The sequence below is a fragment of the Battus philenor genome, unplaced genomic scaffold, assembly GCF_028537555.1.
Source record: "Battus philenor isolate CCGP_79_NKW_IND1 unplaced genomic scaffold, ilBatPhil1.0.hap1 SCAF_5, whole genome shotgun sequence".
In the NCBI taxonomy this organism is placed as follows: domain Eukaryota; kingdom Metazoa; phylum Arthropoda; class Insecta; order Lepidoptera; family Papilionidae; genus Battus; species Battus philenor.
This window is the reverse complement of record NW_027181715.1, coordinates 360,220-387,812: the sequence shown is the minus strand read 5'-3', so window position 1 is coordinate 387,812 and position 27,593 is coordinate 360,220. Positions and strand designations below refer to the sequence as shown.

At 36.7% G+C, this 27,593-nt stretch overlaps 6 protein-coding genes across 9 annotated transcripts in view; 4 read left to right on the top strand and 2 right to left on the bottom strand.

The window, feature by feature from the left end:
- LOC137929971 (ecdysone-induced protein 74EF-like) overlaps nucleotides 1-6,991 on the top strand; it is a 188,403-nt gene extending 181,412 nt beyond the window's left edge. For all 3 annotated transcript variants that reach the window (XM_068773133.1, XM_068773132.1, XM_068773134.1), the window contains one exon: nucleotides 3,296-6,991. In XM_068773133.1, the coding sequence (XP_068629234.1) occupies nucleotides 3,296-3,846 (551 nt within the window). In that variant the 3' untranslated portion in view covers nucleotides 3,847-6,991. The remainder of the gene's footprint in view (nucleotides 1-3,295) is intronic.
- A 5,435-nt stretch (nucleotides 6,992-12,426) lies between these two features.
- On the top strand, nucleotides 12,427-16,564 carry Sec22 (vesicle-trafficking protein SEC22). The gene is made up of 5 exons (XM_068772453.1): nucleotides 12,427-12,644; nucleotides 12,729-12,838; nucleotides 13,025-13,145; nucleotides 14,259-14,457; nucleotides 14,791-16,564. Exons 1-5 carry the CDS (start codon nucleotides 12,570-12,572, stop codon nucleotides 14,937-14,939), a joined length of 654 nt encoding a protein of 217 aa, XP_068628554.1. The 5' UTR covers nucleotides 12,427-12,569; the 3' UTR covers nucleotides 14,940-16,564.
- A 2,763-nt stretch (nucleotides 16,565-19,327) lies between these two features.
- On the bottom strand, nucleotides 19,328-21,123 carry LOC137929811 (uncharacterized). The gene is made up of 4 exons (XM_068772919.1): nucleotides 21,064-21,123; nucleotides 20,668-20,808; nucleotides 19,913-20,071; nucleotides 19,328-19,453 (listed from the first exon to the last, which is right to left on the bottom strand). Exons 1-4 carry the CDS (start codon nucleotides 21,121-21,123, stop codon nucleotides 19,328-19,330), a joined length of 486 nt encoding a protein of 161 aa, XP_068629020.1.
- Nucleotides 21,124-21,614: 491 nt separating this feature from the next.
- Nucleotides 21,615-23,618, top strand: LOC137929376 (nudC domain-containing protein 1). The gene is made up of 2 exons (XM_068772289.1): nucleotides 21,615-22,925; nucleotides 23,090-23,618. The coding sequence occupies exons 1-2, from the start codon at nucleotides 21,686-21,688 to the stop codon at nucleotides 23,578-23,580; spliced, it is 1,731 nt and encodes a 576-aa protein (XP_068628390.1). The 5' UTR covers nucleotides 21,615-21,685; the 3' UTR covers nucleotides 23,581-23,618.
- On the bottom strand, nucleotides 23,578-26,312 carry LOC137929377 (box C/D snoRNA protein 1). 2 transcript variants are annotated; one of them, XM_068772290.1, is made up of 6 exons: nucleotides 26,280-26,312; nucleotides 26,063-26,181; nucleotides 25,547-25,823; nucleotides 24,216-24,534; nucleotides 23,966-24,118; nucleotides 23,578-23,895 (listed from the first exon to the last, which is right to left on the bottom strand). In XM_068772290.1, the coding sequence occupies exons 2-6, from the start codon at nucleotides 26,110-26,112 to the stop codon at nucleotides 23,612-23,614; spliced, it is 1,083 nt and encodes a 360-aa protein (XP_068628391.1). In that variant the 5' UTR covers nucleotides 26,113-26,181; nucleotides 26,280-26,312; the 3' UTR covers nucleotides 23,578-23,611. The 2 variants fall into 2 exon arrangements, with proteins under 2 accessions (XP_068628391.1, XP_068628392.1); XM_068772291.1 differs by lacking the exon at nucleotides 26,280-26,312 and having other exon boundaries at nucleotides 26,063-26,198.
- A 476-nt stretch (nucleotides 26,313-26,788) lies between these two features.
- Pa1 (PTIP associated 1) lies at nucleotides 26,789-27,238 on the top strand. Its single transcript, XM_068772918.1, has one exon. The coding sequence runs from the start codon at nucleotides 26,789-26,791 to the stop codon at nucleotides 27,236-27,238; it is 450 nt and encodes a 149-aa protein (XP_068629019.1).
- The last annotated feature ends 355 nt before the right edge of the window (nucleotides 27,239-27,593 follow it).

Below are 27,593 nucleotides of genomic sequence, written 5' to 3'. Positions count from 1 at the left end.
TAATAATATACTTAATACATTGCTCACACAAAATACATCGAGTTGCATCAACTAATAAACCGCAACGTTGTATGTGTCGCCATGGAAAATTATACAATTATATTCTAGACAGACACCTCAACTGACACGTCATGGTGACGGCCTATTAAGATATACATTGCCGTTAACTTTTATGATTCATTCAAATTAGGGATTCTAGCTACTCTAACGAAATCGCATGTGAAAGTTTGATACCAAGAGGAAGCGATAGAAAACTCACAAAATCACGGAACATGTTTCTATCGAATGTTACAAGCATAGTGTAAAGTCGAAACAACCATTTCAGTTGCTCGTGAATGTGTAGATAACATGTGTGTGTGTTTACGAATTTTTACGCCTAAGAAATGATGGTTTGTATTTGATATTTTCACCGTTTGTGGATAGTCGAAATGTAACGATTTAAGCAAAGCTCACGCTGCCGGGAATTATCACAGTCCCTACATTAGAGTAACATCGCTTAGTAGCCGCTTGTACAGAGTTAGTTGTACCGAAGTTAAAATTAAAACCGTATGCGTAAATCGGTATTTTCGCGAATATATGCACGAGAGTCCGGCTCACTCGACGCGCGGCGTAGAAGCAACATGAGACGACGCACGGACGGCGCGAACACACGTGCTGCGGGGTCAACGACCGCCGATAACGCGAAAATACGCGAGTTAGATAATATTAGAAAGAAAATGGCGGCCCCCGCCCGCGTCGAACTGTTTACCGTCAGTTTATTAATACGAACTGTAAGCGGCTTATGCCGCCGCGATGCTGATTGTGCGAACCGTAAAGACAACGTGTCTTCTAAAACTTTTTTTTGCGCGGTTATATTTCCCGCCTTAATTAATCAAAATGGCGGATCTTAATCGCGCTAAAACAACATCAACATTCCAAATAGGTACAGCGATACACGGAAAGTTACATATAAAACATTTACAATATTAAAACAGTATATCTTAGAATTTAAAGACAAATTTACAGTGGAACTGCGTGGAAGGGATCTTTTTGTTATTTGAATGAATTAATTACCTCGAAGAGCAATTGCAATTTTTTTAAATGGCTACCATTTAATTTTTTTTTAATTTCAAATGTAACCAGAAAAATATATTGAAGCTCCAAGAAGATTCTCAACTAGAAAACGACCAGTATAAAAAGAATATTCAAGTTTCGACTGCACGGCGCTAGTACAAAATTCTCTCGCGTCTATCGGGCGGCCGTTGACGTAATTTGCGGATTAACTCACGTCCGCTATCTTATCTTTCGCGAAATAATAGCACCAATTTATTTAGAGAACCGGCCGCCTCACTTCCTCGTTCACGAGGAATGACGAGCAATGATTGGTACGAGATTTATACGCAATTTTTTAATTTACGTGGCTGTGGTGTTAGGAATTATTTTAGTTGCCATTTGACAACTGTTGACGTTAAAAAAAAAAACAAGTTTTGACAGTTCGGTTTTAAATGACTTAATCTAAAGTCGTTAGTCTATATGGTTATGAGACTATGTATAGGTCACATACAGCGAAAGGAATGCATTCGATAATACTAGGATTTTAAATCACAGGACATTAAAGGTTTTTTGGCGATTTTTTTCGAAAATTTCTGTAAGCAAAAATATTTATATACACAAAACTTTAACTTCTGGTTTAAGCATTGTGACAGATTTATGATTATAGTTTAGAAAGACAAAATAACTATTTTTTATTTTAAAAATATTTGTGTCAAATAATAGAGAATCAAATTACGTCATCCAAAGACTTCTTCCATTTACAGCGTTTTTGCAAGAGAGACACGTGTTGACGTGTTGCGTTTCACGTTGTGCTATTCCTACAGGATTATAGCAGACCATCGTCCATATCAGAATTAATTAAATTTTTATTTATGTATTAATGAATTAAATATATAAATGGAGCGTTAGGCCAAGTCAGTGTGAGTGGACTTCGTTTTAGGAGAACCCGTTTCTAGCTTCTATCAAGTAATCAATGACCCAGGGAGGTGTCGTGGCTGCGCATGTAGGCACCTTCGTACCGGACATACCGGACACACCGCGTTATGTATACGTGATTAAAAAAATAGATTGAGTGAGGCCATTTAGAGCGATGTAGGAGCGAGTGGCCGCTCGCGGAGGCATTGGGGTCAAGGCGAGCTCTCGACCGGCGCCTGACGCAATCCAGCTCGCCTTTATCTGTCCCGACCACTTCTTATCAACGCTCAGCTGAATTTTTAACTCATTAGACTTTACACCGACTTTGTTTAATTGTTTCGACACCGCTCCGCTATCATCCAGAACTCAGTAGTTTTACCGTCGCATCGCCGTTTCCTTATCAAACGATCTAAATGAAATATTTTGAATGTATTTGCTTTGCGCAACCTGATAAACAGACTAACGGTGGAGTTGCCTAAATTGACGCGCGACGTCGCGGAATGCACAAATATTTTTGTTTTTTAACAATACCAATTGTAGAGAGACAATTGATTTTACGGATGTATAGTATTCTTGAACGAAATTCAAATAAGCAAATATGACGTAGAGATAACTAATTTAGTCTGTTCACGTCTTAAAATATATTTGATCATCATCATATCAGCCAATAGACGCCTTCTGTAGAGCACAGGCCTCCGCCAAAGATCGCCAAGACCGGTCACCTATTTGATAATGCAATATTTTATGTAATCCGATAATAGTAATTTTAGTAACGTAAAATCGCAGTCTGGCCCCGGCAACACCTTCCCGTGTGTGTCGAAAGTATCACCTCAGTTCCCCTTTTGGGAGCCTTCATTTTTCCTCTGGCGGAAAATTCCATGGAGCGTTAGATGTTAAGTAAATATACCTTGGAGGCCTCCCAATCCGGTGCAATAAGTATCGTAGGCTCGAGCCAGGTTCCTGAAGGTGTCTTTTAAAGAAAATTTAGTCCACCCTCTCACTACCGTTTAGCGCGGGTAGAAATTAGAACGGCGGTCGTATGGCATTAGATACCAAAACTGTCGGTAAAATTTATTTACAAAATAAGGTGGCATAGTTTCAAAATATGAATTGTCCCGCCCATCTGCGAGTCCCGTGCGTGCGCTCCCACGATTGTGTCGCCCGCCGCGCGCACAATACAGCGCCGGACCAAATTGGGCCATTGTCTCTGCATAGATGAATAACAATGTCGCTTGATGTCGCGCGATGGCGGGACTGCAATTACACCATGGAGCGATCGCCTTAGTAATCTCATATCCCAATGACTCCCAAATCCTTTGAAATTAATAAATATCCTCTCGTGTTGCAGTGGGTGCGGTGAGCGAGCGCGAGGCGTACGGGTACGGGTACGGCGGCGGGGGCGGTGGGGGCGGCGGGGGCGGCGCGCACCACTTCGCAGCGCCCGCGCCGCCGCCACTGCCGCACGAGGAGCTGCCGTACTCCGTGTTCGACTTCGGCGACTACCAGCGCCACCACCACCACAGCAAACTCAAGCCCAAGAAGAGGCCTCGCAGCGAGGCGCCGCCCGCGCCCGGCGTCAAGCGCAAGAGCCGCGAGGGTTCCACCACCTACCTGTGGGAGTTCCTGCTCAAGCTGCTGCAGGACCGCGAGTACTGCCCGCGCTACATCAAGTGGACGAACCGCGAGAAGGGCGTGTTCAAGCTGGTGGACTCGAAGGCCGTGTCGCGCCTGTGGGGACTGCACAAGAACAAGCCCGACATGAACTACGAGACGATGGGGCGCGCGCTGCGCTACTACTACCAGCGCGGCATCCTGGCCAAGGTGGACGGGCAGCGCCTCGTCTACCAGTTCGTGGACGTGCCCAAGGACATCGTGGAGATCGACTGCTCGCTGGCGTAGGCCCGCGGGCGCTGCGCCGACTACTTCGTAGTGAATTTGTCTATTTTCGAGTCGTCTTGCGTTACGTTTTCCGATCGCTTCTGATGTTGTTCTAAGATGAATATTGTTCTCGAGTCGTACTGACGTAATCTTTATTATGGAATTTAATATTTATACAAGAATAGGAGAGACGAAATCGATTGCTCAAATGTTTATATATATACCTATTTTTAGGGAAATTTCAGAATGGAACACTAAATTTGCTAGACGTTATTTGGGTACGGAGTGAATTTTTGTATGATGTTGAAACGAATTTTGAAATGTTTGTATCGGAGTTTCTATACGTATAATATATTGCATGTTTACCGCCGGGCCCGCCCGGCCGCACCAATCAGAACTTCCTACCTCAAAACTACGCAAAAATAATGATACATATTATAAATATACAATTTATTGGAAAAGAAAAGCAGTTTTTACGATTTGCAATAAGTATAATATTATAGTCTAAATAAGAGTTGATATTGATGAAATATTTACGAAAATTGTTTATATTGTGATAAAGAAATATCTTATACTACAGTCACGCGGACAGAGAACTCCCTCGGTGCTGTTTATAGCCGTTCGCATGTACACCTTGTTACAGTCGAAACACCTCACTCTATATCGAACATATATACGTATATATATTTATTTATACATATATCTTCTTATATTTATATCTAGCTAAAAGCTCCTACGTTACGGTTGAACTCTAGCAACACTGGAGGACGTATCCGGATAGCGGGCAACGCTGCGTCCATTCCGCGCCGTATCGGGCAATGTGGTCGCGGGGATCGGTCAAAAGTACAAGGAACGGAGCGAATGTTGCCAGGCAAGGTCTGTTGTTCTCCCGATTTCCAGACTTCGTCTCGTCAAAACCGAATTTCGAATGATATTATTTTAGGGGAAACACCCACTGCCAACTTTCAGTTAAGAAATAGAGCTGATGAATTATTACTTAAGGTATGGATTTTGTGCGTTGTGTTAATTATTAATAGATGTCTACTGTAAGCGCGCTGTTCTCGTGGGACATCGTCTAGTTTATTTCGTTTATTTAATTGTACGATAGGGAGTCCATCGGACGAGGTCCCGCGCGGTAATACCTTCGACATATCAAATACTAGAATCAAAAACAAATACAAAAATGTTTATTTAACAAATTTTCATATACAACGCATACTTTCTGCATATCAGGACACTGTGAGAATATAGCGACGCAGCATTACCGCGGGACCTCGACAACTTTTTTGTTACCTGAATAAATATTATTAATAATTAATTACTATTTGTGGTCCAATGTTAATGAATCATGATACTTTTAACTAGATAGATGATAAAGAAAGGTCGTATAAGCTGTAGCCTAGATCGTCGACTGCAGACAAAGAGATGCTCGAGAGCGCGTACGTCCAGCGGTGGGTGAGGCGAGGTGAGCCGGCCGCGCGCGGGGGCCTGCCCCCCTGTCATATACAGTGCGATATTTTTATATTTGAAAAAAAAATGAAATATATCAATTGTTTAGCGCGTAAGAAACTCCAGGCGGCGAACACGCGGTCTGCTCATTTCGTTCGGAAACTGAAGAGGGTGTGTGAAGCCTTAGGGGTGTTGTGATGGAGTTAAATGGGTGCTAAGACGTGGGACCGAGAGGGTAGATGTAGACGCGGGGAACGTACTGACGGTACTCTGTGAACTTTTTCTATTTACACTAGAACTACTACTAAACAAGTGGAGCAGACACGGGCAGGTCCACATCCGGCGCGTTCGTGCGACGCAGTCCACTCAGTCCGCGTAGTCCACGTAGTCCACGTAGCAGAACGATCTCAGTGTCCAAACCGCTTGAACGAATCCAGTGCCCGTTTCATGTGATTTATCGTTATACAAGTTATATATAAAGTGGAATTTTAATCATATTTACGTAGGTAGGCGGATATCTCAACGACTCTTTCTTTCGGCACCTTTTTTCTAATGCTTTTGTAAATATAACGTTAGTTTTAACTTATTTATTTTTCTGTCGCGGAAGTGTCCGCTGCGCGCGCGCCGCCGGACCGCGTGTCCGCTTCGGAACCGATCAATTTTGGTTAAAAAAATTTCTCTAAAATTGATCTTTATAGATTATTCGTTGTTCGTCTAAATATTAAATTATTATTAAATTAATCGTTTGCGATGGTTCCCCGCGCGGCGCTCGCGATCGGACACTTTCATTTTTCCTTTTTAGGAAATTTCGTTCGGTAGGTTACAAATTTTATTGTAATATAAATAATATAATTTTAAATAAATGAATAGTAGATAATGAACGGACCACTCGAAGGCAGGAGGCGCTCTCAGAACGCGCGCCGCAATTGTGAGTTACCGGCTAGTGGGCGTGGGATGTGTGAGCAACCATGTAAAAAGATGCTCGGAAAAACTTTTTTAAAAAAATAATTTTAGTCGAATTGATGTTGTTTAAAGCAATCAAAGTCTAATTATTAATGTACTTAAATGTTTCATTGTAAATTTTATCGGCACCTTGTCAAAATATTATTGTTACGAAATTGTTTTTTAATTCGATCCTAGTCTTAGTGCGGTAAATTGCATTTTAATGACGTGGCCGAGAGGTCCACGCGGCCGTGTCCGCCACGCTGTCGGAGCGCACGTCGCACACGCTGCACACGGCGCACACGGCCGCCGGCTCGGCGCCGCTCGTTAGGATAAAGAGGAAACGCTCTCCGCGGAAGCCATGAAAAGGTTAGTGAATTCGGCACGAGAAGGCGGCGGCAGGGAAATTGCATAAATATTACCGCTTGTATTTCTAATCCTTATTATGAAATGAAAGAACAAAATGGCGTGCTTCATTATTTTTAATTTAAAATTTACTTATGATTCGTGATTTGGCCACCGGTCAATCGCTCGTTTACAAATTAAAAATAAATTGCGTTCTGAGAGTTCGTGTAAGTTACAGTTTTTGCGTTACGCATTGCTTTAGATTTACGCAAATAAAGTCCGATATGTTATTTTTTAATGTTAGTTCGTTAATTTAACAAAATACTGTATTTTCTGCCCCCTAGTTAAGTTATTTTTCTATGTATAGTTAGTTATAAGTGTAAATGAGCTAGCACATAAACTTGATGCATGATGATAATGTTAATAAAATATCCACAATAAAATACAACCGTCTCGTTTTTTCTTTTACCCCACCCCAATACAGGTAAAACATCGCCAGTGGGCCCCGAAGAAATTACAAGTGCTTCGTGATCTCAATATATACTTACCAAATATAATGCTCATTACATGCCCACACACATTTTGAAATAAGTTTATTTTTTAGAACAGTGCAAGCCTGCAGTGTATTGCGTTTTGAAAATAGTAACTCTTATTTACTAGTCTTATTGGTCAATATCTACCTGTGCCAAAATTTAATGCGAATAGAAAACATAAACTGACATGCTGTAGTAGCATGACGAAATCTACGATGGTAGCAGCTTTTCTAGAAGAAACCTATTCACTCTTACTTTGAAGATTCCTCAGGTATACTTGGCTGAAAACAAAAAGGCCGATAGATCGTTTCACACGTTGGCTGTTCCCGTTGTAAAAGATGTTTCTTAGCCCGTACTTATTTAAATTAAGAAAAACTCAAAATGTCAAACCAATACTCAAACATATCACAGATAATAACACACTATTTATTTAATCATTACAAATTTGAATTCAAAAGTTATTTATTCGTCCTATGACGAATCACATCACACATCGACGTCTACAACTGTTTAGGATCATAAATGCCTAAGAACCTAGAAGAACATGGGAAAGAAACACAACGATTTTTCTTAAAAATAATATAAAATTAGTTGATTTATAAATATTGAAATAGCCTGGAAGCGTCCACAACATACCCAAGGTGTGCTATCTTCTATGAAGTCTTAGCTCAGAATCGATCTGTGGTAACGTTTTTAAATCTAGCTGTAGAATTTTTCGGAAAAATTATCTAGATCTCTAAAAATTTACTAACTCGAGGTGAAATCTTAGGAGTACAATTTTTTTGCTTTTTATATATATTTAACTCTTAATTAGGCGCATGGGGTCAGGGCCACTTGAAATTCAAAAAATTATGGCTTACAGTCTTCAGAGCGTACTAACGCTCTTTCTAGCTTCCTCAATCCCCCCGGGGTACGCAAATTAGTCACATCCAGAACATTAACGCATGTGCATGCATCGCTGTCCTTTAGAGAGCTGACCCCATGCGCCCAGTTATGTTACATTTTTTGGCGAAGGCAAGTTTTTACTTTTGTTGTTTTTTTGTGTTTATATTAGTATATTGTTTACTATTTATCTTTGTATGTGTGTATTTTGATACGGTATCATTTCTTTATGTATTTTTGAGTTTTTTCTATGCTTTTTCTTTTTTTTTTAATTGAAATGCCTAACGACCAACAAGTATTGCAATGGCTGGATGAAGTGCTTGATGAAGAGCAAGATGTCGCTGGTTCGGATTCGGAAGACGAAACTTTAAACGATGCTGTCATTGATAGTGCTCATAATTCAAAAAGCGAAATTGAGGAGTCTGAACATATCCAAGACATCGAAAGACGGCAGATAATTATTTTTTATCTCGACATACTCAGAGAAATGGCCCGAAAGTGAAATGGTGTAAAGTACCACCATCGAACGCAGTAAGGACCCGAGCACAAAATATTATTTTACATTTACCTGGAGTATATAATAGGTTGTCTCTATCTCCCTTCCGCCTTTTTGTCTTTTGAATTTCGCGGCTATGTACAAAGCGCTACAGAGCTCGTATCTGGCAATACTATACATAATTTGAAAGGTCTTGACATAACCTACAAAACGACGCTATGCATGATTAGTTTGGATATTGCGTTCAACAGTTATAGACGTGTAAACATGAAGTTCACTAACGCCGAAATTCGCGCTATTTTAAAGTTTTCCTTCGTTAAAGGCAAATCCGCTAGAGAAACGTTCCGTGAGATTAATGGTGTTTTGGGGGATGGTACTCTATCACTTCGAACCGCGGAGGAATGGTTTCGACGATTGAAAGCCGGCGAAAACGACACCATGGATAAGCCAGCCGGCGGAAGACCTGTGACGACAAATACCGATCAAATCATGGACTACATCGAGTTAGACCGGCATGTGGCATCTCGTGACATCGCCCAGGAGATGGGATCACCAAATCATTTTAAACCATCTGCAGAAGGCTGGATACAAAAAAAAGCTTGATGTTTGGGTGCCGCATGATTTGACGCAAAAAAACCTTCTGGACCGAATCAACGCCTGCGATATGCTGCTGAAACGGAACGAACTCGACCCATTCTTGAAGCGGATGGTGACTGGCGACGAAAAATGGATCACATACGACAATATCAAGCGAAAACGGTCGTGGTCGAAGGCCGGTGAATCGTCCCAAACAGTGGCCAAGCCGGGATTGACGGCCAGGAAGGTTTTGCTGTGTGTTTGGTGGGATTGGAAGGGAATCATCCACTATGAGCTGCTCCCATATGGCCAGACGCTTAATTCTACCATCTACTGCGAACAACTGGACCGCTTGAAGCAGGCGATCGACCAGAAGCGTCCAGAATTGGCCAACAGGAAGGGTGTAGTGTTTTACCAGGACAACACACTTCGTTGATGACTCGTCAGAAGCTACGCAAGCTCGGATGGGAGGTTTTATCACATCCACCATATAGCCCGGACATAGCGCCAAGTGATTACCACCTGTTCCTGTCCATGGCAAACGCCCTTGGTGGTGTAAAGTTGAACTCAAAAGAGGTTTGTGAAAAGTGGCTGTCCGAGTTCTTCGCAAATAAGGAGGGGGGCTTCTACGAGGGAGGTATTATGAAGTTGCCGTCTAGATGGAAACAGATTATCGAACAAAACGGCGCATATTTGAACTAAATCCGATCACTGTAACACTTTTTATAAAGCATTGAATAAAGAAGCGGAAAGGAGATATTTGACAACCTATTACATATCTGGCATTTGTCATACACAAAGCGAATATTGAGAAGACTTTGACATATTCAAGACGGATTTTCTTGAAGAAAATAGATGCGGCACTTGTGGAAGATCACCAAAAACGTCGCATACAACTACGTGCTGTACCAGCGACAACAAAAAAACGGCTCCATGAAGTTTATAATGTGAACAAGGCGGTTTATCAAACGACAGCTAAGCGCGGGCGCTGTTCATCATGTCCTAGAAAGGACGACAAATAAGTGCTAACAAAATGTTTCAAGTGTTGTAAATTTATTTGTCAGCAACACTCAAGCATTTACTGCGTCGGATGCAGAACAGACGATTCCGCTGATGAGGCTGAATAAACTTTATTTCTTAAGTTGATCTCGGCTATGCCAAAAAAATTAGTTTAAAGAGAGGTTTACTGTTTTAGTTTTTTTTAAATATTTTTAATGTCATAGTAAGTATTTGTTTCTTAAAGTAAAGTATATTAAAGAACTTTATTAATTACTATAGAAATCCATTAAATTTTATTCCTTTTTGATACTCCTTTCCCAATGTTTTTTTGGGGTCATTTTAGACCCCATGCGCCTAATTGAGTGATTTTCTTAATGCGCCTAATTAAGGGTTAAATATGATAATATTTTTCTAGTTACAACATTGCCAAGACTCAAAGCTTTAAGAGTTTACTGAAATGCAGAATTTTGCAGTCAAGATATTCAGCACATGCTGTTACATAGACCAAATTAATATTACAGGATAATTCTCATGTGAACAAAGGTTTTTATACAGTTAAAACATTCTCTTTTTCACTATTCGCGGATTGATAAAATGCGACCAAATTCCTATATTCCCGGCTAAAAATTTCTTTATTCCCGGATCTAATAAATACATACATAATAATAAAAGGATTCTAATAGGTATTGAACGCGATATCCTTTTTAGATGCCGTCAAATGAACGAATTAAAAAAATAAAACAGATCTCATTACAACTTTGCCTAAAATATTTTTAAACGACATCGCCGAGGACTTTGACATAAACAGCCTTCGCACGCGTAAGGAATAGGACGAGATGGGTTCTAGCAGATAGAATCAAATTACATTTAGGATTTGCTCGAAACACAAGATGAAGAATTGACTAAAACCGACTTGGAGAAAATGTAATATTCACAGCCCATTGAAGAAGAGGCTTCAGCAAGCACTCTAAACGTGAAATTTAATCTGAAAAATCTTGGTGAAGGTTTAAGGATGGCAAATGTGCTTTGCCATTTCTTAATGAATATTAATCCGTCTATGAAACGAAGCCTGTTTTTAAGACGCAATTTGCTAATGCGACTGCTGCATATCAGGGTGAATCGAAGGAGCTTTTAAAGACTGCCAAGCAAGAGAACATTACAAAATTAATCAAACCATTGTTTAAATCTTAAGATTAATCAAACTGTTTAAATACTTCAATAAAATTATTTTTTTTATATTTATGTTTTTTGATTTTGTCACCTAGTAACGTATTATCTATAATCCCATATATTACCATTCCATATTAACCGTTTCTATATTTGTGGTATATTTATGGAACTTATACTCCGCGAATAAAGAGCTTTTACTGTTCTGAAGTAGAAATATAAGAAGGGATCAATGCTGTTTTCTTGTTGATGTTTTTGCTGTTAGCCTTGCGGGCTTTCACAGCTTCGTCGGACACAGGGCTCGCGGGTCGAAGACCCGCGAGCTAAAAGTAGGGATCAATGTTGATCGATATTATGATAAAGCCCAGACAAACAGTACAGACTTCAATTAAAAGAAGAGTGTCCACTGATGACATCTTTCATCCCTAAAAGTTATATATACCTATGTTACGTAATAAAAAAAACTTAATACATATAATGAGCATGATAGTTGTACATTTGACCGTCATCATTAGTGTTATTTGCCACTTTTGAGAGAGACAGAAAGTAATACGATTAGTTATTCAAAATAATACAATTAGTATGTACCATACACCATTTGTTATTTTTTAAATCTATTCTAATCACTCACATTCTGTTCTTTTATATCACACGATAATAATTATATTTTGCTTTAAATAATATTAACAGATTATTATTTTTTTCTCTTTCGTCGCATGTCACGACGTAATCCGTTGCTTTTTCTTGTGTTAGTAATAAACTACACCAAGGAGAGTATACATAAAAATATTTTTACAACCAAAGGTAGTAAGATATTAAGATTCATTTTGATCTGTATTGCAGCGTTTGCTTATTATGTAAAGCTATTTACTAAGAAGAAAATACGAATTGATGAGTGAGATGGATATCTAAATCAAATTGCCAGTACTATTTTTAATGGACATTTGATTTAGTTATACCAGCTTGTGAGAGTTTGGCAATAGACTACACCTGCTTTTGATTCTTTTTGTTAACTTATCTATTTATAACTCGCCCAGTCCAACTCTATAACTTCTTTCGATATAAATACTTTTTTATATCCAATTGTCATAGCCTCATAATGTAATATATAACGTAATTATTACAATAATGATAATGGGTATTTATTTCGGAACGTGTTAATAAAGTCAGAGCGGCTGTTCAGCTGACGTGTTGTTGTCATGTCATTGTCAGATCGCTTTGACGTGTTCGAGCAGCTGTCAGGGGACGCGGAAATTTGTTTTCCATTTTTCTAATGATGAGAAGGAATCGCGCAAAGTGACCAAGTCGGACTGAGATACTGTGTGTTAAATTAAGAGACGTTAATATCACATAAGATGGTTCTAATGACTATGATCGCACGGGTGGTGGACGGGCTGCCGCTAGCCGCTACCATGCAAGAGGACGAACAGGTAATAACTTTGTATATCACAGCAGCTTCTACCTCACACCGGCTTCTTTCTCTTTATGTATGATTTGCTGTCCTCGTTTCGCAGAGCGGCTGCAATATATTGGAGTATCAGAATCAAGCAAAAATGCTGTTTAGGAAACTCGGACCGCAGTCGCCGATACGCTGTTCCATCGAAACTGGACCCTATCTCTTCCAGTGAGTCTAAGGCTTTTTATTTTTAGTTATCCTTTACCTCCCTATACTTTTATTCTTAACATAAAACATACATGTCATGCAAGTTATTACTCAATAATTCATTTGTTTCATCATTCCAATTTACATAGGTTTATGTTGTTAATTTTAGTAGGTTTATGCATTACTTAAACAATCCTCTTGTTCCAGTTATTTAATAGAGAATGAGATCTGCTATCTAGTGCTTTGTGAGAGGAACTACAGTAAAAGATTAGCATTCAGTTACTTAGAAGAGATTGCACAAGAGTTTTACCAGCAATACGGGAAACGGGTAAGTTATTTCTTTTATTTCCAGTAAAATTTCTAAGCCGGATATAAGCCTTTTGTTAAAAGGTATGTTCATTTATGGTCCATGAGATGCTTGTTTCCTTTTTATGTCTTCTTTTATCATAATTGAGCAGTAGTTAATCATGGTGAAAGAAATCTTAAATAACTAAGTCACTGATACTTTTTTATGATTTCCAAATTTATGGTCCTTTATTGTATCTCAAACACTATGTATGAAGACCAAAATATGAGGTTATTATATATTTATATCATGCTTATTAAAATACAGGTCCAATTTACAGACCTCAGACTTTATTTAGAAGTCTTAGATCTACATGTATGTATCAAATAATTACTCAAAATTGCTTCTATATAGTTATAAACTTCCACAGACCTTTTTGATACCAGAAATTAATGTTAGTTGGGTTTGATTGGCAACTGGCAAGAGTTTTAATCAGGCAAATAAGTTTCACAACTTCTCCTAACAACTCAAAGATATTGCTATAGTAAAGTGTCCTTTACTATATATACTTGCTTACTTTACAATTTAGCATTTAACATTGTTTTTACCATATTTCTTGGCTTATGGAACTATTGGTTATGTATATATTAAATTAGGTTTGTTTCCTCTATTTATATTTTCCTCTATTTAGGTTTTTTTACTATGCCCCATGTGATTACATCAGTTTTCTGGTTTTATTATTACCTGTAGTTCTATAAACTAAGACCACAAAATATATAATTCATAATAAGTCTTTATTACCAACATATCTACATTTTATAATATTATTTTTGTAATATTATATCCATATCTAGTCACCTGGAATTTGATCTTTGGTGTCAATTTACTCCTTGGCTCAGGCCTAAGATCACACTTAAGTTAATTTAATTACCAAGCACATAGCTTATGTACTTACTTATTAATTATGATGAACCTTTTATATATTTCTTCTATTGTTGCTTCCTTGATTGAACTTGTGATAAGTTTTGCTGAACAGATATGAAGACGCTTTACGAAATTCAAAAAGAAGAAAAAATTACTAGAAAAACTCTCTCTCCATTTACATCCTTCATTGTTAATCTAATATTGACAATTTCAGTTTTTTGTATGGCACAGGTAAACACAGTGACGCGACCATACACGTTCATCGAGTTCGACACGTGGATGCAGCGCGCGAGGAAGCAGTATGCCGAGGGGGGCGCTCGAGCGCGTCGCTCTGGCGCGGCAGCTCAGCTGGGTGGGCAGCTGGGCGATGTGCAGCGCATCATGATGCAGAATATTGACGATGTGCTGCAACGAGGCGCTGTTCTCTCTGGTAAACCATATATCATCATTTCATCACATTATGGTCTTATACTTTTCTGCTAATGATAAAGGAGAATAAGACATACATTATTTTGTTAGATTAAGTACATTTTTGGTTGAAAGCAAAAAACAACAATTTTCAACAACAAAAACAATTAAGAACCCACATTGGGCTTAACATTGTTGTCATTTCATCATTCCTTGTTCTGGCATGTGTTCTGGGTTACTTGGGAGCAAATGCGGATCATTTCCACCTTTTTTTTTTGATCAATCAACCAAAATATATCTAAGTTTAATTAAAAATCATCATCACCTTATTAAAACATACATCTTTTTTTTTCAGAACTAGACACAAAGACACAGAATTTATCAATGATGTCTCAGAAATACAAGAAGGACGCTACCTACCTGAATACGAAATCCATGCTGGTGAAGGTTACGGCAGGAGCAGTGATACTCCTAGTGTTTGTGCTATATTTCTGGGTGCTTTAGGTTCTCCGCCATGGCAACACATACACTCTTGTGATGAACATTAAACCTTTTGTAACAACTTATGCTTAATTAGGTACTCTGCCTCAACTGGTAACACTTAGCTCACAATTACCCTTGTGGCAAATGTGTTTTCTTAATATAAAATATGGCAATAGAACACCAATTCAATAATTTCAAAATTGTTTATTATTCCTATACATGTTCTGTCTCTATGTTAAAATTCTTTATGTTTATGTTTATACAAAAGTCAGACCAAACCCAATTTCTTTTGGTTGGATTTAATGATATCTAAATAAAACGAACTTAAAATTTCATTTTAACTATAATTAAGCAACAGTCCTGTCTAATACAATTTTTCAAGCCAACTGTTCAATACAAAATATATTATATATATAATATTCAAGACTTTCTCACTAAAACTAGTTTCCATAACTGTATTATTTTATTCTAAATCTTTATTCCATAAAGAATATGTAATATGAATTTAGCATAATATAAGTTGTTTATGACACTAGAATTCAAATCAATAATTTTTAAATTGACTAATATATACTATTGACTAACTGTACCCCTTACACACTGATCTGATTGACATTTTTATAAACATTTTATGTAACCGTGTATAGATGACAAAATACTGGACTGCAGACACAAGATATCATTTTAAGGTTAGCATATGTATACATTCTTAAAAGTTGTTAAAGACAAAGATGCCAATGCCACAACTAAATCAAACAGCATTCATAAAATGTTATAAACATTTCCTCGCATATAATTCTCAATTTATTATTATAATTAGTATTAATTACATGCTTTTAAGATTATAGCTGAATTTACATCACTTATTACGTACCTAAATCCATTACTTGCAAAATTTACTTACTGATTTCATAAGAAAAATTGTGTGGATGTATGTATATTTTCTTAACAAAATTTCCTATTTCATTGAATATAAAATTCTAATATCCTATCGTTACTTATTATGTTTTTCAACATCTTCAGTTTTAAATGCTAAGTTTCCTAATATCAACTTTTCTCTTAACCTCTCGTTTCTAATTGGGAATTGTTATAAAGCGCGGCAGATTTAACGGAAGCAATGAACATAAAAATAAATTATATTGCCTTTGACTAATGTCGGCGTCTATTGTCTTTGGTTGCGGTGATACCATAAATTGTCTCGATTTTTTTGACACTTGATAATTGGGTGTTTCACAATAACCACTCTCATTATTGAAAATTAATATTATGTCTTGGGTTGTTTAATAAATTTTATTTTATATTAAGGCAATAGGCATAGAAGGACCAAAATATATTTTTATTTATTTGTTCCTGTAAAAAACTACTTTATTCTTGCTAATTGTAGTCTAGTAGCGAAACAAGTTTGCCTTTTGTATTGGTACAAATGTTATCGTACATTTCTATGAAAATTAATTAATTAGATATATTTTGTAGTTACACTCATTTGTATTCGGCGGCTTCCTTAGTAATGCCTTGAATTATATTTGTTATCGCCAAACATTTAATTTTGCACACGAATCGCGCGTCGGTGGCGGAATGTTGTAAATGTTTCCATCTATTGTTATTGTATTTATTTTAAGATTGAAATAAAAATGCATACTTTTCAATTATATTTTTTTATTTATTTATTTATTTATTTATTTATTTAACAGTTTATTGTACACAATAAAATCATTAAAGTAACAATACAAATATAACTGACACAACAGGCACTACTTATTTCTAACCAGAAATTTCTTCCAGTAGGCCTACGGAAGGAGATTCATAAAAAGTAAGGCAGACACAACGTGCACAATAATTAAATTGAAATATTTACAATAGATACGACTTTTGACCATAATTACATACTTAACATGAACATAAATGTATACTTACATATTATATACTTACATAAATAAGCATAATAAATAATATATATACATAATATAAGCATAAATACATATATAACATATATAACTAAAAATATTATATATACTAGACAACTAGCGATAAATAGTGCTCTTTGACTCGCTTTTTAAATACAGGTAATGATGGACAATCACGTACTTTGTAGGGGAGAGCGTTCCATAATCTTGCGGCATGGACAGTGAAGGAATAGGAAAAGAAATCAGAGTGATGGGTGGGGATGGCCAGTGACGTCCTTACGTTCGTACGACAAGGTTTGTCCTGGGCCCGGGAGAAGTGGAAGAGGTTACGGAGATAAGAAGGAGCAGAGGGATTGTATAGGATGTTATAGAGAGTAGAAAGAACATGAGCGTTCCTGCGGTGACGAATTGGAAGCCACTTGAGTTGCGATCGGAACTGGGAAATATGATCGTACTTACGTAAACCGAAAATAAATCTAATACATACATTTTGGAGACGCTCTAGTTTGTTTAGAAGCTTCTCAGTGGCATCCAGGTAGCACGCGTCAGCGTAGTCAAGAATGGGGAAAAGGAGAGTCTGTACGAGGGAGATCTTGGTTTTCAGAGGTAAAAAGTTCTGGAGGCATTTGAGCGAGTGAAGTGAAAAATGTAATTTTTTGCTGACCTCATTGACGTGCGGGAGCCAAGACAAATTGGAATCGATGATTACCCCTAGATTCTTTGCAGATTTGCTAAAAGGTATAATAACGCCATCGTAAAGCAATGGACGGATAGCAGTGACAGCGCCAAGACGCTTATGCATATATGCGCTCCCAATAAGCAAAGCCTGTGACTTTTTCGGGTTTACTACTAGTCCGAATGACTTAGCCCAAGTAGAGATCCGCTCCAGATCGGCATTGATAAGAGCAATAGCATCATCAAGATCAGAGATTTTGAAATGCCGATAGATCTGCAAGTCGTCTGCATAAAGATGAAAGTTAGACAAAATTACAGTGGTGACTGTGTTTATAAAAACGGAAAACAGGAGTGGTGACAGTACACCACCCTGCGGCACACCCGCACCGAGATCGCACCAGTCTGAGGAGACATCATCAGAGTGGATCCGCTGAGAACGACCACGAAGGTAAGACTCAAACCACGCCAAAGCAAGAGGAGAGACGTTAAGAGAGCGAAGAATAGCGAGAAGGACATCAAAGTCTACAGAATTGAAAGCGCTGCTAAAGTCGAGTAGTGTTAATATCGTCAGAGACTTGTCCTCCATTGCAAGACGTATATCATCTGTGACCTTTAGCAGCGCTGTCACAGTACTGTGACCTGACCGGAAACCTGACTGGAAGGGAGAAAGTAGACTATTTGATGTAAGATAAGAAGACAGCTGATTGTGGACAATGTGTTCGAGGACTTTGGAAAGGTAAGGCAATAAAGATATGGGACGAAAATTGGAAAAGGACGTAGGATTGGAGACTTTTGGAAGAGGAATAATATTTGCACGCTTCCAGGCTGATGGAAAACAACTATTTACTAAGGAGTAATTAAAGATGTGACAGAGAATGGGTAAGAGTTGTGGAAGTAGGAGAGAGATCATGCGGGAGGATATATCATCATTGCCCACGGCTGTAGAAGTGATAGCGAGAATATGCTTCTTAACGTCCTCCTCCGCAACAGTAGTTAATTGAAAAGAAGAGCAAAGAGGGCGTGGCTGGTCATTGAGATGCCCCAATGTGCGAGCTTTAACACTGGCATCTAAGGTCACAGGCACCGAGGAAAAGTGGACATTTAGTGCATTCAAATCCACAGAGCCACTAAAGGAATTTGAAGTCTTACCGATGCCTAGTGACCTCAGAAATGACCAAGTTTTTGCTGGGCTAGAGCCAACGATGGAATTATGTATATGGCGTCTTCTCGCATCCCTACACAGACGACTGCAGAAGTTTCTCCAATACTTGTAGCGACCGAGGTTTATGTCTGAAGGACATTTATTGTAGCGACGCTTGGCGCTGTCCCGTTTTAACATCGCATCCCTAATATCCTGCGTGATCCAAGGCGCAGGTGCATGTCTTAATCTAATTTTCTTGATTGGGGCATGAGCATCATAGAGCTGGAAAATGAGCCTCTGAAATTCTTGAACCTTCACGTCAATGCGGTCGGCATCAATAACAACACTCCAATCAATATGGACTGCATCACGTCTCAAAGCCTCCAGATTGATACCACTGAAATTACGCAAGAGTCGAAAGTTGGATTTAGGTTTGGGAGTACGAGTTTTAAAAGAAAGGTATACAAGATCATGGTACGAAAAGGGGGCAGGAAACTGGCCATGGATAGCAATTTTATCTAGGGAGGAAGTGATCATAAGATCTAGAAGGGAAGGAGTACAGTGGGGGGAATGTGAAAAAATGAATTTTTTATTGTAATTGGTTACAAACTAATCATGATTTAAATAACTATATGCTCATCTTCAATATCTCTAAAAACACTACATTTTTGTATTAAATGTACTAATTATCAGCTGCTTTTTGGCATATCTTGTTCCATACAATTGCCTTCCTCAATCGACCTCCTAGCCTGATGCTTGCCAGTTATCAAGCTTAATGTCTCCTGTAACCGAATGGCCATGCTTGTGTGTAATGCCTAGAACAAAACAGTTATACTGTCTTCTACACTATTATTTTAAAAAGTTGTTAAATATGGAAAAAAGGTAGCTGTATACAAACTTAAAAATAAATTAGGAAAAATTAATGTTATTTCTAATTTTATTATTCATTTCTAGTTTTAATTTCTATTCCCATTGTTGAAAAATAACCCTACTCCCACATGTAGCATTATACAGGATTCCATCATGTGTGGATTAGTACATGTCGCATATATTACAAGTGATTGGTATATTCTTGAAAGTATATGCTGATTTCTTTACCATCTCGAATCTATAGGACTAAAATTGAACCTACAACTGTATATTCATTTCTAAAGTTTTTTGTCACTCCCAAAATATTTATATCTAGTTATATGCTAATGCATAGGCATTTGCCTTTACAATTCATCTGTGAAACAATATAAATATATTTCTTTGTTATTGTCATATAAACAAACCTGTAACAAGTTAACATATATAACAGGCTTGGACTTCCACTGCAGTAAACCAAATACTTGCACCGTATAAGGAATGAGTGTAGACTTGGGATATGTCTTTTGATAACTTAATGATAATCTTATCTCAGTTACAGAGGTTTTGTTTTTATGGTTGTTCATCTAAAAGAGAATTACAAATGTTAGCATGTACATTAACACCATCATTCGCATAGGCACCTTCCTTGGCATTTTTTTCGGTGCACTATGTAGCGCCATCTGCGCTGGTCATCAGTGGGATGCATTGCTTTGGCTACTCAGGCATTAAATATGGTCGGGACCTAAGCTGACCAACGCATGTTGCAGTGGCCTAACCTTCCATCCATTTACTGTTCCAGTGATCAAGAGTTCTTCATGTTGTTCATTAACTGTTAAAATAACATTATAAAGCAAAATCATAATGACTTTGACCAATATTTCTTTATAAAATGTAAAACTGTTATCTCAATACTTATTTCTGTTATGGCAGTTATGCCTAGAAATAGGTTTAAACGGGAAGAACCTACAGTCTTATGTTATATGATGATTACATCGCTATAATAGACAAATTATATTTGATCTGTAGAGGTCATATAATTTAACATGAAATGTCACATTATGACAAATGTCTTTCTTACTCTAATACCAACAATCTTCCTGTGGTATCCTTCATATCCCATATGATCATGAGAAGCAAAGAATAACTTATTCATTTATACCTACAACGTAACACACATTACCGTGATACTTACGCTGGCGATATAAAATTTACCATTTACGCTTTTTAAAATTCCCACAGTACGACATTTGAAGTTACGTTCTTTGAATAGTTCGCACTTAACTGCTAAATCGACAACATCGGAGTACGTGTAGAATTCGTTCTGAAAGATATCATTTCATTATGAAAACAAAAAATAATGTATAAACTTGTTACTTTTTATGGATAACGTAAAAACTTAACCTTAGTGGGTTTTACAACTTTTCGAACCTTTTTTATGGAAATTTGTATACGGAAATTAAAAATTACTTTTTAAATAAATCGTGGTTAGGTATTAATGTAGCTATGCATGTAAATCTATTAACTGCAATTGTTTGATGGCCCTTTAACTACTTATACTAAGAATCAAATTTCTTACCGGATTACTTTCAGTACAAAACGGCATTGCCGTGTACTGATTATTCTTTTCATATGGCATATTTTATTTAATAATATAATGAACCATATTTCTTGATATAATTACGATATATATTACTATTAACAACGGAACGTCAATGATAACTTTTGTCAGTTTTTAAGAATTGGCGCCGTTAAAGATGTCACGTTCCGTTTAATGACTGTTATAGTACAATCTCGTGAATATAATAAAATGAACTTAAATCTTTTAGTGATAAGCAATCAAGTATATTTTCATTGACAGAATATTCATCAAATATTAAAAAAGCTTTTATTATAGAATTATAATTAACGCTTATTATAATTGAATGGTTATTTATAATTAAGGTCATCGGAAAATGCTAGCTAGAAATATAAGCAGCTTTTTTTATTTAAATGAAAATTTACGGGGAGGCCTAGAACCTGTATAAAAGTTTTACTGCTTAAATTATAATGCTAATGGTAATACAAGTTAAATATTAAGGCAACATTATTGTTTTGATAAAAACCAATACGAAAGTTGTCAAATAATATCAGTGTGTATTCGTCACTGTTTACAGTGTAAAGATATATTATTTTTATAAAGGAGGGACAAACTTGGTACAATGCCTTCGACGTTGGTAGAATTGCGTCCTGACCGGCGTTTGTTAGACCATGAATTCGAGGGTTACAAGTTGAATTTGCGAGCACTTCCTCACTTCACATACGAATTATTGGTACCAGTTGATAAGGTGTACCCGGACGAAGTACAGTACTCCTTCGTCCACGCGAAATTATTCGCACTCCACAACCACCTAGTGCTGGATTACTGGGACTACTCCTACGGTTATTATTACATCGACAACAAACAACAAGTTCGTAAAGCCTCTTTCGATAGTATTAACCAAACTTTTCAAAGTACAGTAGTCTATGATGTTCCCGCTCATACTGAACGCAAATTGGGACATTTTAATCTCTGCTTAAGCTTCCCGTCTGTAAATTTAGCTGTGGTCAGTGACGGTACTGGTTACTTGCACATAGTCGATACAGGTCTCAGAAACAAACCTAAGGAACAGCTGCGAGCCTGGCAAACACAGCACTCAAATTTGGTACTTGGTGATGGCAAATATTTCGTTATTGTAGATTCAAGGACACAGGAGAAAGATAACTTAGAAATAGTGCACTGCCTCCTTCAGTCAGTGGAACAAAATGATAAACACTTTGATTCTGTATTAACATGGGTTACATATCAGAATGATGGTGTGAGCTGGACACAAGCAAATTTAAGACAGTTAAAAGGCAAAGGCATAGTTCACTATGCAGCCTTAGAGACAAGTTGTTCAGCTCTTTATATAGCTTCAGACAATCCATTTAAGTTTACTTTAGATTCTGAAACAGAGATTGTAGAGAAGCCTAAGGAAGAAGCCAAGCAAATTGTATACACATGGCTTCAAACAACTGAAGACATAACAATTACACTGAAATTGCAAGCCAATTTTGATAAAAAGTTACTTTCTGTTAATGTAACTCCCTTAACTATCAAGGTGATTTATGCTGATAAATTATTCTTAGATGGAAAGCTAAAGCACAAAGTTGAGAGTGATCTTACTACATGGAATCTGCAAGAGAATGGCCAAGTTGACATTTTGGTTACAAAATGTGAGAGTACATTATGGAGTGAATTGCTAGAAGGTGGGGACAAGAATGGAGAACAAATTCTCGATGCAAGTCTGGTAGAAGAAGCTCATAGAAGACTTGCTCATTTGTGCTCAGAAACAGAAGTAGTTGCTGATAGATCTGCACCAGGGCTTTCAAGACAAGAATTAGAAGAGTGTGATGCTGCATCTGAAGAAGACACTGTTCTTGGTAGGCTTATTGCTATAGCAATTATGTATGGTGTCTTAATGAATCAGCATCAAGTTTACAATTGTTAACCAATATCTGCTCTTTAACTTAATTCCAGATAGATTTGATTTATGGGACACCTTTATTATTGTTGGACTTTACATTTCCATAATTTTTATTTTCAGTGCGCATGGACTTAGATGGTCATGAAGTAACACACCGGCTCCCACTAAGTGTTCATCAATACTTATTTAACATTAAACTGGAAGCTCATGAAGTCCCAGCCTTGGCACTACGGCATGATGTTGACGCATGCATCTGGCAACCATTTGCTCAGTTGGTAAACACTGGAACTTGGCCCATGAGACATCAAGGCACTCTCCTTGCTTTCGGATACATACAGTCATCTAAACAAAACCGCAAATTTGTTACATGCCCACCCAATTATGCTTACAGTGTAGTATGTGAAGCTACTAAGCATATATTTATATATAAAAGTACTAGCGATGAGGAATGCCAATTGAGAAAAAGAACAGAGGGTTTCATGAGGAACATAAAAGTTGGGCAGCAGTATGTATTAAATATAGACAAGTATGGAGAGGTGTTAGGCATCAATGCAACTAATGAGTATTTATTTATTATAACTGAAACTAGTTTAATAGCAATTCAGGTTTAGATAATAAAAATCATTGTTGACATTCTATGCTTTATTTTTTATTGTTTGATTCATTGTCGCTGTCACTGCTGAGTATACTTTCTTCAGATGAATATCCAGTTGTGAATAAAAGATTTTTTGGTCTCTTCTTTTTTTCCTCCTTTAACTCTTTCTCAATTTCCATTTCCTTTTGTTTAGCTATTTTCTCTGTCAATAATTGTCGAGGCCTTTTCCTATTTTCATAATCAGATGTATGATTTTCAATTTTCTTGTTATCATTCTCCACATCCCCATCATCTTTGTGTTCCTTCTTCTCTTCATAATTAAATTCATCTTCTGCAAATAAAATATTACTTTGAACATATTCAATTAACATATAATTATTAAATCAATAATGTTACTATACCTGGAGTTACAATTTCGAAATTATAGGCATGGTCTTTGAGAACAATGAATATTATAGGAAATTCCACAACACATTTTCCTGACAGATTTTCACCCAAGGTCTCTTTTAAGTCTAGTTCAAAAAACTTTTTTGCTGATCCTCTAATTTTTTCAGCTAAAAATATGTACAAAAATATTTAATTAAAATGAGAATATAAATGAGATATCAAATTGATAAACTGTACAAAAGAATATTCCTTTTTATACCTTACCTTTTAGTAAAACCTTTATTCCACTGAATCCAGCCGATCTATAGAAATTTAAAGCCTTAGATCCTTCAAAAGGTGGAGCATTTACATTGAGGTATTTATCCAGAAACATAGACAACTTAGTCTGCTCTGAACATTTCTCATCTATAAATTTCAGTGGCTTTGTGTCAACATTAGGAAATATCCACTCCACCCTCCAAAATATGATATTTGTTTTAAAATTATACCTGGTTGTGTTAATAGCATGCCTTGTAAAGTTTTGAGTCAGAAACTGTAAGACGGTCCCTCTCTTCCTGCATGCCATTTTTAATTTGAATAAATGCTGAAACGAAAAATTAATGTTAACCACTTGCGGTGTAAAGAAATTCTCAGTTGCACATGCCTGAACGATTGAGCAGAAATCACTTTGCAGTGCGTTCAGCAGGTGGGTTCCAAAAGAGAATATAAAGAAGCAGAAGGATAAAATTACATCAGTATCAATACTAAAATTATTTATTAATAATTTTGCAGGGTATGATACCTTTCAAAACAACTTGGAATGTGTAACGCTAAAAGATATGTTTTACACTTCCATGTAGGTACTCAGTTTGTGGATTTTTTTTGGTGTTTATAGGTTTTATATTTCTTGGGAAATGTCCCCATTGCTTCGCTTGTAAGAGACTCGGAGCATTTCCAGCAGACATCCCTGCACGTCTTTGGTAATCAGGAAGACATACTGTTTCTAAAAACTGATCGGCTACATTGATACGAAACTTTGAAAAACACTTTTAACATCTTGGTATTTCCATTTTTTTTGCAATATAAAATATATGAATTAAGCTGTGTCATATCTGCTATGTAATTTTTTTTTATAAGTTTTAATGTATTTTCCCTTCAATTTAAAAGATGTTAATTAACTATCTTGCAGATCCACTCTACCCATACCCTCCTTGTATTCTAAAACAATGTTAGGCTTTGTTGAAAGGCTATTATTATTTTTCCACTTAATTTCCTAGTCATTAGATTCTATATTGTCTTGTCTTCTTTGTTTATTAATAGAAATAACATCACTGACTTCGCTATCACTTTTAAATTTACCATCTGGGGTCAATACTAATATCTTACAAAAGCATGTTGACATGCATGGCACGTCTTTCTACTGCAACTGGTTAATTAATAAATGATATTAAATCCAATAACTGTCATAATAATAATTATTAGCAAAGAAATCACTTGCAGCATTGTGACTTCTCATTTTGTGAAATAAACAAGAAATAGTTGTATAAAGAATTATTGGTAGGTATTTCAATAAGTAAACATTTCAATTATTGTATGCAAAGTGATTAAATACTTACAATGGGCAAATCCTTGTCAATTCTAGTAAATCTCTTCTTCTCATCTTTTTTGATACCATACACAAACCTGGCACACTCTTCTAACATCCTGTAGTCACTCAAGAGGTCTGTATCAGTAAAGTCTTTCATTCGAATGAATTTTGTTCGGTCTCGGATACCATCACATTCCAATTCCTTTTTATGTATTCGCACACAGGCAAGACAGCATGTCTTTACTTCGCATTTAGGGCAGGTATATCGAGCCGCTTGTGCTGCACACACCTCGCAGTCGCCAAGTCTGTATTATATATAGCTACTTAATGAATCTGAATAACGGACATGGAAATTTCACACATTGTTGATAGGAAAAGTTTTGGGAATACACCACGTACTGGGAGATCCTTCGTTACCGCAAAATCTATGTACTGTAATATTACTTACACTATTAATAATAAGTTCAATTCGTGGTTTTTCATAGAACAGGTCTATTTACCATACAAAGATTTTACAAGTTTATTAAATAAAACACATGATTACCTCGGTGGAAAATTCCTTTCACTTTCAGAGTCATTATCTGATGAAGACATTTTTAATTTCAAATTGAAAAAACCAAAAATATCTGTGTGTAAGAGTATAACTTATAACTAAATGGTTTGACACTTCTACTAGCTCGTGGTAAAGCACCTATCGGCTCCAAGAGCTGACGGTTGCACGAGTTACGTGACCTCCTCTCCTCACCATCACCTGCTGCTACCTATTACCCACAACCAAACATGTGAAGTTTACTGGCTGTCAGTTTGAATTGTATAAAAAAGGTTATATTTTGTTATGAAATTAGTGCCGCCAAATACAAAAAATGCTTAATGTTGATTGCAATAACAATTTATTATAGTTCATTTTATTACAGTTTCATAAATTAATTTTAATTTTTTAGCATAAAATACTAAATTAAGTTATATTCCAAGAATATTTATTTACGCTAACCTATTTCATTTTAGGTTAGATACGATTAATTTATTTTTGACTTCGACTACAAAATTTGATTAAACTAATTATTATTTAAAAAATTTCCAAAAACAAATTCCAATAATTTAAATAACGCTAAAGAATAAGTGTTGAGACGTTTATTCAAATCTAAAACTTTAGATTTTAATCAACAATTTGTCATTTGACATCTAGAGAAAAAAATAACAGAAATGACAGCTCTGCACAAGGGGGAAATATAAACATAAGTTTAACGACTGTAGCTGTACTCTATTCATCATGAGTGCAGAATTACAAGGAGACGAATGGGATTTTCCGTGTTCAGACGAAGAAATATCAAAAACAGGAATATTTATTGGAAAAAGTTGGATGCCTGATCCCGCGGAGTTAGAAGAACTATACAAAACAATAGAAAAAACAGGGACATTGCCTTTAGAATGGAAGTGTCCCGGCAGACGGGCCCCCTCACCGGTCCCAGTCAGTAAAGAAAATCAACCTGAAATACCAGTTTCACCCATCAGGGAGGAAAAATCTGATTTCGACTTCATGGATGAAGTCAGTTCACTGCGTTTGCGAGTGCGCAGAGAGGGGGAAGACACATTAAGAGGGTCAGCGAAGAAGAAAACAACTTCGTTTGATGGCATTTTATCGAACATGATTAGACACAAAAGGATAGAGCAAATGGAGAAGCAGGCAAACACTCCATCTTCTTCACCAAATAATACATGAGATAATAACTGAAGTATTTTAAGTTTAATAGGTAAAACATGTTTCTTTTTCATTAAAAAAAGGGCATTTGTTTAAAATGTTATTTTATGAACCGAGATGAGATGACAAGTTTCTCTCCAAAGCGGTTCACTCAATTTCAAATGTGCCGAACTTTACAAATTTTGCTATTACTTTACTTTTACAAATATTTAGTAAATGTAAATAAAAACACCTTTTGTGGCTTAACTTTTAACTGTTTACAAAGTGAAGTCCTAATGCTTTGTTATCCAGACCTTTGTATTTAAGATCCTTGAACAATTAATTGTCAAATAACAAACTCGGCTTCTAATTAATTATTATTACATTTTTAAATTAT